Genomic DNA, 12,512 nt, shown 5'->3' with positions numbered 1-12,512 from the left:
AAATCTTTTGACTAGTAGAAAATTAGTTGTTTCATCTGTATAGACTGAGAGCTTTATTAAAATTGGACAATCTCTTAATGATTCAATAAATAAAAGACTCCCTAGGAAATTAAATATATCATTAGCTCTACCTGCCCATGCCCTGTTGGTGTGGATAGGTAATTGTGTATTAATTACTGTATTTGAGTTACACACAGAGAAACACTGGTTAGAATTGTGAGATTGTAATTTGAATGGTACAGGCTTTCATTTCCACTCATGATGCCTAGATGACTGGTAGACAGTGGTTTGAATTACAGTAGATAATGAAAACATTAGAGCATTTATACTGCAATTATACAGGCAAAGTGCTTCTTATGGTGCCTGTACTTAGATCATTTTAGCAATCTCTTCTGCCTTCACCTCACTCCTACACTTTCCTAAGTATCACTATCACCATTACAACTGCTGATAATCCTGTGGCATCAGCTACCATCACAGCAACAAGAAAAGCATACAGAACACTAGTTTAGCAATATAAATGCTCCTCAATTTGATGGTGGAATTATATCTTGAGAATTACATCATTAAACTGTAGAATAGCTCTAGTTGAGAATGCTTTTAAGTCTCATAACTTATTGACCTCAAAAATTCAGCTAAGCATGTCTTAAATATTTTCAGAACACTTTTGGTCACTTACAGTTGAGCAAAATTAACTAACCAAAAGCCAATTTTACAACAAATTGTCAAATAGTTTATTTAATTTGCATGGAATATCATACTAAATTGAAAAATACAGTGTGTATATCCACACTATATCTTCAACTTGACATAAAGTCAGTATACCATAAATTGAATAAAGTGTCCCTTTTAAATTTTAAGTGTGTTTTGTTCAATTGTGTTTACTATAGTAGTTCTATGACTGTAGGTATTATGTCTCCTAGATCTCTATATTCTATGAGTATTAAAATTCTAATTCCTGTACTATCAATTAGGGAAAAATCAAAGTTTTGAAAAATGTTTGTAGAACAAATGGAAAAAAATGTGATGAGATCTGATAAGGAGGTTGATTAAAAGAAATCCAAAGATGCTTGAGAAAAGGTAGGTCATATTATTTTTCATAAACAAAGTATCTGAGTCCCGTATTTTCAGCTGAAGTTAGCTAAGGAGATTTGATCAATTCAGCATCCCAGAGTAGAAGGCTTAGGTAATTAAGAGAACACAGGCTTCTTCATCATGGGAATTGTACTTCCTGTGAGAATAGTTGGTGATAAGCTTTTATAATGATAAATAATTGCAAAGATACATGCAACTGAGTCAAGCAAAGCTTCCTACACTTTAAGAGGCGAAGTGTACCCTTGCCATAGGATGATAAATATCATGTTTTGTAGATAACACAGCTGGGATTGAAGCCCGAAGAAATGGATACAGCCGCAGGCAGCAAGAGTTGTACTTCCTCCCTGTTGTAATAGAAGACAGCAGCTACCCTGTACAGAGCAGTACAAACACTATGACTATTCGAGTTTGTAGATGTGACTCTGATGGCACCATCCTGTCTTGTAATGTGGAAGCCATTTTTCTACCTGTAGGACTTAGCACTGGGGCTTTGATTGCAATCCTACTATGCATTGTTATACTCTTAGGTGGGTTTGAATATTTAGTCTCTTTCTCTCCTTCTTCTCTCTTTCCTCTACCTCCCTCCTCAACTTACTATCTAAATGTTTTTCTTCACTGAATTGTTGGTTCTTGTTAGAAGATGACCAATGTGTATCATAGTACATTTTTATTAGTATTTAATGTCTCAAAAACAGTATCATCATCATCGGGGCTGGGAAGGTGGCTCAGTGGTAGAGCGCTTGCCTTGCATGCCTGAGGCCCTGGGTTCGATTCCTCAGCACCACATAAGCAAAAAGAAAAAAAGCCAGAAGTGGCGCTGTGGCTCAAGTGGTAGAGCGCTAGCCTTGAGCTGAAGAGCTGAGGGACAGCGCCTAGGCCCAGAGTTCAGGCCCCATGACTGGACCCCCAAAACAAAACAAAACAAAACAAAAACAGTATCATCAAGATGATTTCAATCTCTGATGGAGTTTTATGCTTTTGGCCTTTGCAGCAATGACATTCTTACATTTCCAATTATAACAATGGCATGGCAAATCATTTTGCATTCTAGTATCTGTCTAATGTAATACTGTCTAATATTGTTTAGTGTAATATAATCATCAAAACATGTCTTCAGAATTCAGTAAATAAGGGAAGAAAAAGCAAAACCTAAAAACAAGTGTCAAGCAAAGAAATGTCAATTTTACTTTCACACTTTTTGAATTGTTACTCCAAGTAATTCTTCCACTATTCTCTGTCTCCTTACATCAACACTTTATTACTCTGAAACATAGTAATTGTACTGAAAAGGAATAGGATTAAAATAAATATTTCCTGTAATATCTTTGTGTGAGTATGTATAGGCCTACATTTCCATAAATTCTAGCCAGCTTTTCCATTTAACTTAAGAATTTTGTTACTAAATGCATCGAAACACAGATAACATATTTTGGCATTCATCAATTTAAAAACACTTACTTTAAAAAAAGAATGAAAAAAACCATGCAGGTTGGAATGAGTTTGCTTATATGTATGTTCCATTTAATATTAAATATTTGACAAGTAGGATACTTGTTTCTACCTCTAGGATAGAAAACAAGATTGTAAAACTAAGTACTAGGAGATCACACATGGAGTCAGTCCATAAGTAGGCAACACTTTGTAGAAAACATTCTGACAAATGACACTCAGTTTGACTTGGAAAGTGAATTTCTGGTCCAGTTTATATAGTATATTATTAATTCCACATAGATAAACTCAGTACATACAATGACCTTTACTTCCAATTGTTCCCACTTCAATTGTAGAGGAAGAAGGACTAGATGGACTTTCTTTACCCTGTATTTTTCATCACTTTCTAATTTGATGATAGGGGTTTTCTGGAATGCTCTGGTCAATCCACACTCTATCCTTTTGTCTATTGCCACTGTTGGAGAAATGGGGGAAAGCCCGACCAATGTTCATAATATCTGTCTCCAATCACACTTAGAAGAAATGGACATCATTGAGTCAATCTGCAATCAACAGAGATTAAAATAATGAAGTTTATGAAAAATATCTCAAAGTACTGTCTTGCTTCATGAAGTCTACCTCAATGCCAGTCTTTTCATTTAGAACATATTTAAGTATGGCAGACCACATAGATCAAATAATCACAGATCTTAGTTGACATAATTAATAGAACTAAGGCTCTATAGTCTATATTACACATTTCTTTCTGTCTCATTTTCTTCTCTCCTCTCTCTATTTCTCCTAAAATTGTTTCAAATAAAATTTTGGTTATTTCTGTAAAAATACAGAATGCCAGTGCAAGTAATTACAATGAGGGAATAAGTTATAAGTGGTATTTACATGTATTTACAAGTACAATAATTAAGTATTTTATAGGAATGTTTCACTGCTTTATATTGTTAAGAGTTATCATATATTTTCCTCTTATTTTTGTTGCACATTATTTGAATTTAAACTATTTAAAACCGAAGGATTACCCCTGATACGATGAACAACTTTCCTGTGGTTTCTTGTGACCATTTCAAAGTTTCATTGTGGTTAGCTAATAAAGAAGAGAAAGATAGATGCATGATCTCATTGATTATCATGTATTTTCTTTGAAAATAGCAGGAAGTCATTAAGGAAAGTAAGCCAACACGGATCAATTTTAGTTTTGTTTACCTATTTTGTTTTAAGTGGAAAGAAGAGATGATATGTCTGTTCTCTTTTTCACCTTGCAATTTTCTGTCTCCTTTTAGCCATAGTCGTGCTGTATGTCGCGCTGCGGAGGCAGAAGAAGAAGGACACCCTGATGACCTCTAAGGAAGACATCAGAGACAACGTCATCCATTACGATGATGAAGGCGGCGGGGAGGAAGACACGCAGGCTTTCGACATTGGGGCTCTGAGAAATCCCAAAGTGATAGAAGAGAACAAAATTCGCAGGGATATAAAACCAGACTCTCTCTGTTTACCTCGTCAGAGACCACCCGTGGAAGATAACACAGACATAAGGGATTTCATCAATCAGAGGCTACAGGAAAACGACATGGACCCAGGAGCACCCCCGTATGATTCCTTGGCCACATATGCCTACGAAGGCAATGGTTCTGTCGCAGAATCCCTCAGCTCCATAGACTCTGTCACCACAGAGGCGGATCAGGACTATGATTATCTGACGGACTGGGGACCCCGCTTTAAGGTCTTGGCAGACATGTTTGGTGAAGAAGAGAGTTATAACCCTGATAAAGTCACTTAAGAAAGATTAGTTAAGGCTGACACACAACCGAGAGGGTAAACTTTTAACAAAGGAAGCGAATAGAAATCACACCACACACACACAAACACACAAACACACACACACGCACATGCACACACACGCATACAGAGGGCAAGATTCCTTCAAGTATCTGGTTTTTAGCAAGTTGTTATATTTATCGTATTGTCAGTTTTGGCTTATTCTGCCAACACAAGATAAATCCTATGATATGTTCTTAGTCTGTTTTGTTTTGTTATTTCAGAAACACACTGAGACAAGCTCAGGCCTATTAAATATAATTTACTGACATGACAACCTAGAATGAAGACAGCTTTGTGGCATCACGGTGGAAGAGTGATCGATTTTTCTTAATTCCACTAAAGTGCCTATTGAAACTCTTATCATTTAAAGTGGTGTACCCTACGCTCTGCTGTGATGGCATTGAAGGATTCAGTCATGAAGAGGAAAAGAAAGAATGAGCAATAGCAACCTGCTAACTGCTCATTCCTACTGAGAAAAAAAAGACTCTGTGAACTCCATCTTCTTATAAATCAAAGGTTTTTCTTTTCTAAACTGTAAGCCAGAACAGATCTGCTTTTCCTACCCTTTCAGAAAGTGGAAACAAATGTGATAATATCCAATTCAATATATAAGTCTTGATCTTAATATTCATTCATATTAAAGATGTCGATTAAAATGTTACCTTTTCAAAAAAATAAAGTTTTGCAAAAGCAAATAGAGAAAAAAAATCCCTCTTTATAAAGAGAGGCCTCAGGGCTCAAATTCCACATTAAAATAAATATCCGTTTTGCTTAATTCTCTACCCGTGTGTGGAAATTACTTTTAAATGTCATTGGTTTATTTGAGTGTGCAGTCATAGATACATTTCAGTTCATGTATCTAGGAAAGTTTCTATTTTGAAAAGGGTGCTATTAATCAAAGTTGTAGAATATAAGTTAGAAACCTACTAAAGATTCTTGCGATCTGTTAAGGAAAAGGAAACACATATCAAATAGCATATACTAGATTTATATTCTATATATACATATTCATTATGTATTACTGGATAAATAATGACCAAACTTTATGGGATTACAGAGCACATATTAAGAACCATATTCACTTACTTAGATAATGTGACTTCACATCTGTTAGATCTAGCCATACAATGAGTTTAGCATTATGTCTCTGTCCTCTAGTCTACAAAAATCTTTATGCACTTTACAAAATTTTACCTCAAACACTCCCTTGAAGAACGTTTAAATCAAATGCATTTTTATAAATATTAGTATTTATAAACATAATAATAAACTTTATTAACATTGCATGCAATTACATTGGACTGTGTAGAAATGCACACAACTCATATGCAAAATTACCATAAATTAATATTGTTTCTTAAAATTGTTTATACAGTGACTATGGGTACATTCATTAGATGTGGCTAATATATAACTAAATCTACAAGATATCTACCAATTCATTAAGATGTGATTAATAGCTGGTTATATCTTTCACTTATCTATAGATATGTTTATTATTTGCAACATTGCACAGGTAGATACTCACACATTAGAAAATCAGTTATGAATAAGCAGAGCACTTTCCTCTGCATTCACGTATGAATGTTTCCTTTAAAATTATCTGATGTAAGCCAGGCACCTGTGGTTCATGCCTGTAATCCTAGCTACTAAGTAGGCTGTGATCTGAGGATCACAGTTCAAAGCTAGCCCGGGCAGGAAAGTCCATGAGACTGTTATCTCCAATAAACCACTCAGAAAACTGGAAGTGGCACTGTGGCTTAAGTGATAGAGAGTTGGCCTTGAGCTGAAGAGCTGAGGGACAGTGCCCAGGCTGAGTTCAGGCCCCAAGACTGGCCAAAAATAATAAACAACCTGATGTAGATTCATACAGTTGCAGTGGACCAACTTGGAGCTGTTTCCTTTTCTTTTTAGTGTCTACCAATTGCACATTTTCCTTTTCTCCCTATTAAGAAGCTGTTGACCATGTTTTCTTCCATTCAACACTGATTAAACATTTGTGCATGTAGACGCATGCATGTGCATGCATGTTGGTCTTATGGCTTGAATTCTTGGCCTATGTGGTGTTTCTGAACATCTCCTGCTCAAGGCTAGTACTCTAACACATGAGTCACAGCTCAAAAATAATTGAATATAAGAATCTCCTGAACTTTCTTGCCTTGGGTAGCTTCTAATCATTATCCTCAGATCACAGCCTCTTGAGTGGCTAGGATTACATACATGGCCACCAGTGCTCAGGTCTGCCCTAAAAACTTCATTATAATGTTCATGCAGTGTAATCAATGCCAGTATAATAATGCTTGGGGAAATATATAATTGTTTCTAAAGTCATATTAAACCATTGCAGTTTCTCGGTATGCCCACATGATACAATTCACTATTGCCTACAGAATATCTTCCCAAAGAAAGTTAACATACAGTATCATTTATTATTTGCAAGATTATTCATTATACATTATTGGTTTCTTCAGTTTTCAAAGAAATGTATTCATCACTACATGCAATAATTACACAGAAACCATAGTGACATAAAGAAATCTTGTGAGCGGCGTGTCATTTGAGACCACATGACAGAGTTATTAATCAAGCAAATAAAAGTTGTAGGTCTTCATTCCTTTACACTAATAATCATTTTTCCATTCGTTTATTGCATACTTTTTCAGCTTCACTACTTTAATTCACTAGTTCTATGATAACGTGGTGTAAAGGGCTTTAAAAACACAAATTTACTTCTTAAAAATGCATCTGAATTGAAGTCACCTCTTCCATCATTTTCCTCTCCTACCTATATCTTCTTCTACCTGGTTGGTTTCTCTCAGCTTGCTTATGAACAGCCTTATTCCATGTGTTCACATGATTTTCCTATTATACTTCCTGATATTCTCTTCTCAAATGGACACCCCTTGGCAATTTAGGACCTATCACATGAGACTCCCCCTAATCTCAAAATATAGTCATATTCTGAATATAGACATAGTACACAGAATGATTCATAAGTAAATGTCCTTATCATTAAATTGTGTCTCATATAGAATGGTGTCTCATATATACACAATCGCAAAAAGAGGAAACCGAAAACAAAACAATAATTTATACTTGATATTTGTTCATGCAAAAAGGTACCAGATTGTTTTACAACAATGAGCTGTACTATTGTATGGTTCCATTCACCATACACACATAAACAGATGAATAAATAATTTTAGGTTAATAAGTCCAATTTAAATTATGAACTGCTGCTTAATTCCTTAATACAAATTGCTCATAATTCCTAGTGTCATATCACTTCATAACAAAAGTTCATACATTTTCTTATGGATTTCAGGCTAATAGTATATAATTACCTTGCTTTAAATATTAAGATAGAAAATTGTGTCATGGTTCAAGTGATGGGGTTTACATATCAATATCACCAAAAAGTAAGATAAAATAAAATAAAAATATCCAACTAATTAAAATCAAAGAAATAGAAGGAAAGAATACCCTTAGCATGTGTATAAACTGAGAAATAATAAAACAATAGGGGGAATTATAATCTTCTATTTCCATATTTAAAAATTATAATGACAAATTATCAAGTACAAACTTTGTCCAAAGTGTCCTATGAAAATATAATGCTTTTCAATATCCCGAGGAGACATTATCATACTCTCTATTCACATATGAGTGGACTACAGTGTAAGAAGGCTACATGGAGACATTTAGCACACAGTGGTAGAGCCAAGACACTAAGAGCATTCTGTAACAAATGGTCCAGTTCTTCAGCAGGGATAGAGGCCACTGGCCTTTCCTACCTCTCTCATTGACAACTTACATACAGCCTTGATTCTGGTTCTTGTGAAGTTCACTTGTAAGTTCATAACTGAAAATGCCTACTGGTCCTTTTATTAATATTCCTCTGATTTCTATAGACTTTAGACACCATTATATCTCATTTAATCCATCAGCATCAAGGACTTCCAATTCACATTTTTTAAAGCTTTTCTTCAATATGGATTCCATACCCACCCACATCCCACGTAAATTATTACACCCAGTTCTCATGCAACTATTTCTTTTTTGTAATATGCATCTTTGGAGGATCTTAGAACAGCACTTTTTAACTATGCATAAACAGTATCCCAAATCCCTTAGATTTAGTGTGGGTTTATATATATATATATATATATATATATATATATATATATATATATATATGTTTTATGTTAGCTCCACAGAAATATGCAATATTTACACAAATGCATGTGGGTAGATATTATATGGTGGTAAATACACACAACTCATTTTGGTATTTTTAAACTCATTCATTCTAGTACTTGTTTCAAAGTTATTATAGCCAAGCCTCTATCTCCCTCTTTCTAAGTTGAATACTAGTGATGTTAGTTGAGCTCCGAATTGTCTTTTTCCATCTCCCCCCTTCTCCTTCCTCTCTACCATATCATTTGCCCTTTGGTTCGGTTTTCAACAGGGATTTCAAGGTTTTACATTCTAGAACTATTGTTGACTTGCTCACTGCCTTGTCATTCTATTCTTTTGATATAAAAATAAACTTAAAACTTCTAAGATACTATGTAATGGACTTATGTATACATCTCAAAGCCAGTTTTCTCTGCTAACATCTTTAATTATTATGAAACATTTTCATAATTAATGAACTGATACCGATACCTTTGTAATTAAAATATATGCCTTATTAAGAATTTCTTTCTTCATTTTTATTACTTTATGTACCATTCCTTTTTAGTGACTTCATTAATGGCAGACTTTCCAGGTTGTTGGCTGGTGATTTTGTGGGTTTTCCATGAGTGTGAAAGCTTCTCTGAAATATTGTTTGAATACTCATGACAGTCTCATTAGAAACGCCTGGTATCAATCAGTATTGTGTAGCATGTCCCACAAGCTGGCATCTGTGTGTATCTCTTCTCATGATTATTCTGGAGATGTGTTTGTGTGTGTGTGTGTGTCTGTTTGTGTGTGTGTGTGTGTGTGCTATCAGAGAAACACACCTTCCAAATGATTTATCACTGTACATGTTCCACCTTGAGCACGTAGTTGAGGTAGTTTTTCAAGTGTCTCCAGTGAGAATTACTGATTTTATCCAACTCCTTACTTCAGTCTGCAGAAGAAAGTCACTCTGCCGCCTCCACTTAGGAAGCTCATAGTTATGTCATGAGGGAAGATAATATCCATAACTGTTTGGACTTTGCATGAGGGATGTGTTATTCTAGTTATGGTTTTATATCTTGAACTCAAATGCCCATCTTAATTTGTCTCATAACTCAATGTTAGTTTATAAAGCAATTTCTATTGGCTTCCATGGCCCTATACATATCCTCCATAGTGTTTTTTTTAATATATAGATATTGAAAAGTGTGTGTCTTCTACTTCAGTATCTGGGGTGTTCTATAATTTTGATTCTTTTCTAGAATCTGTCCCAAAGTCTCATTTTCTCTTACTGGAAAAAGTAACTTAAAAACAAGAATCACAAAGCATTTTTTTCTACTAAGGTATTTTTTCAGATGTTCTCAGATGACAGAGCAAGGAAATACATTTATCCTTATCTGCATATATGACTATTATCTTACCCTTCATTATGGTTCTTTGTGTAACTATTTATATTTATATTAAGTCAATGTCAAGTACATGATACTGTTTCAACCTCTGACATCTTACCGCATGGATTATTTCTTTCTGCCTTGTTTAGAAAACCTTCCACTCTACACTGAGAGCACTACCTGCTACGTGTGACATTCATATTAGTACTTGTTTATTTTCCATATTAAGAATTTTTCATCACACTTTCAAATAAAATTACTTTATCGGAGTTCTTTTTTTCCCTTCAAAACCTCTCATGTGCAATGCCACTTGTCCCAAGCTTTCTAATGACATTGGTTCATCCATTTATTTTATGAGGCGAATCCTTTCTCATATTCCTTACTCAAACTTTGGTTGCTTTAATATCTTAAAGATATCATCTAATATGTATATGTTAAAGTTATTGTTTTATAGATGGTGATGACTACAAAGCATTTTTAACACATCAATACAACTCCATCAGAAAATGATGCTTCACATTTTGTGTGGCTCCAAACTCTAGAGCTTATGTACAGCACAGACTTGTTTACTGCCATAGTTTTGCCTTCCAATTGTTTAAAAATGGATACTATAGTGTGCAGCTTTTACAAATTGACTTTTTTCACTTAGTGATATGAATTAAAGACTCATATATGACTTCATGAAATGTGAAAATTTTATTTTGTTTTAGAGAATTTTGATCCATTTATACACTGGCAATAATTTATCTATTTGCTTGCTGAAGGATATCTCTGTTGCTTTAATCTTTTGTTCACTATTAATAATCAAATGAATTAGGCTCATAATACTATGAGATGTGTAGTAGTACATTGCTGATGATCAATTTTCAATTTACATGGTCACATATTATTCTGTCTCTCTTTATAATATGGCATGTTCTAAAATATCTATATTTTATTTTAGGTGGCATCTGTTTTCCTATTAAATGCATGTATTTCCTTAGTTTTTGAGTGTTCTATGTGTTTTCAATGAGTTTTTTTTATCAGAAATGCTTTTGTTTGTTTTTATTTTGTACTTTTTTATTGTAAAAATGCTGTACAGAGGGGTTATAGCTACATGAGCAAGGTAATGAGTACATTTCCTGTGGAGCATTGTTGCCTCCTTTGTTTTCTCCCTACCATTCCTTCCCTCCCACCTCCACAAATACACCCCTCCACCAAAGTATTAAAGTTCATTTTTAATAGTGTTTCCTACATCTCATTCTTACAGTGGGTCAAACTGTTTCCTTATTTAAGCATTTTGTTTTTATTGTTATCATTTTTCTGGACCTGGGGCTTGCCCTCTGGGTGTTGTCCCTGAACTTCTGTTTTTGCTGAAAGCGAGTGCTTTACCACTGAAACCTTAGTGCCATTTCAAGAGTCTCACATTGTTTCCTGCCTGGCTTGCTTCAAACTGCCCAGCCAGACATATTTGAAAATATTTCATTTTATGTTTTTTAAAATATATTTCACATATATTTCTTGAGATTTGTAATCAGTTTCTTTTACAAAGCAAGTACTTTTACTTTCAACAAACTTATTCTCCCATGGTTTATGTGGTTATGGTTGGGATCACAGTATCATCACTGAAATAAAGGTCACCCAGCTTATTTTTTCCTTTGGCTTTTCAATAATTTACCTAAATCGTCCTCTTATTTTTCTGTTTGTGGCTATTTTAAAGTTAACTTTTGAACTGGATTTGTGGCTCAAATGGTAGAGCTCCAGCTTGTCTGAAACAAAAGCTAAGAAAGAGTACAAGGAGGAAGAAAGGCAGAAAAGAAGAAAGAAAAAGAAAGGAAAGAAAGGAAAAAAGAGAGAGAGGGTGAAAGAAAGGGAGGGTATAAGAGAGAAAAGGAGGGTATTAGAGAGAAGGTGAGAGTGTTAGAGAGAGGGAGGATGGACGAAGAAAAACAAAAGAAAAAATAGTTGTTTATTATGTGGGGTGATAATTTGTTCACATGGCTCTAATTATTGAAACAGACTTTCGAACTAATTTTCTGGTCTTCATTTCCTAACTGCAACAAGTCACCTAGTCACTTTCAACAGATAAAAAATTAACGTAAACATAAAGTCAGCCATTAGAATTTAATTTGTCAGAAGGGAAGACATTGAAATTGAAAGCAGTAGCAAAGATATCAATTCAAGAGAAAAATATAAGCATAATTAAAAACTGTATTTTTAACCAGATAAATCAAGTAAAGAAATATGTAGTCATAAATTAACAATACAGGTGAGTTTAAACCCTACTACTGCCAAAAACAAAAACAAAAACAAATTAACAATACAGAAATAAATGACCCTAAACTTTGTCACAATGAATCTCACATTTGAATGACAATTAATGAATGTCATGAGCACCATTACTTCCATAAATTTGATAATTAAAATTGCACGCATGTTTCTTATTAAGACATGAACTTGAAAAAAAGAAAAGAAAACCTCCCACAAGAAAAAGTACATAATCATGTATCTAGCACATTAGTTTGTAATTAATGAAAACCTATCAAATATTGACATACTCAATAAAACTCCCATATTTCTACCAAAATATTACATTAAATTTAGAATGTGTAG

General features: G+C 34.1%; 1 protein-coding gene across 3 annotated transcripts in view; it reads left to right on the top strand.

The window, feature by feature from the left end:
* Nucleotides 1–10,881, top strand: part of Cdh12 (cadherin 12) — an 836,266-nt gene extending 825,385 nt beyond the window's left edge. For all 3 annotated transcript variants that reach the window (XM_070042221.1, XM_070042223.1, XM_070042222.1), the window contains 2 exons: nucleotides 1,371–1,622; nucleotides 3,825–10,881. In XM_070042221.1, the coding sequence (XP_069898322.1) occupies nucleotides 1,371–1,622; nucleotides 3,825–4,324 (752 nt within the window). In that variant the 3' untranslated portion in view covers nucleotides 4,325–10,881. The remainder of the gene's footprint in view (nucleotides 1–1,370; nucleotides 1,623–3,824) is intronic.
* Nucleotides 10,882–12,512: the final 1,631 nt, after the last annotated feature.

The sequence above is a fragment of the Dipodomys merriami genome, unplaced genomic scaffold (assembly GCF_024711535.1).
Source record: "Dipodomys merriami isolate MVZ:Mamm:240054 unplaced genomic scaffold, mDipMer1.0.p SCAF_32, whole genome shotgun sequence".
Lineage (NCBI taxonomy): Eukaryota > Metazoa > Chordata > Mammalia > Rodentia > Heteromyidae > Dipodomys > Dipodomys merriami.
This window is presented reverse-complemented; position numbering and strand designations above follow the sequence as displayed.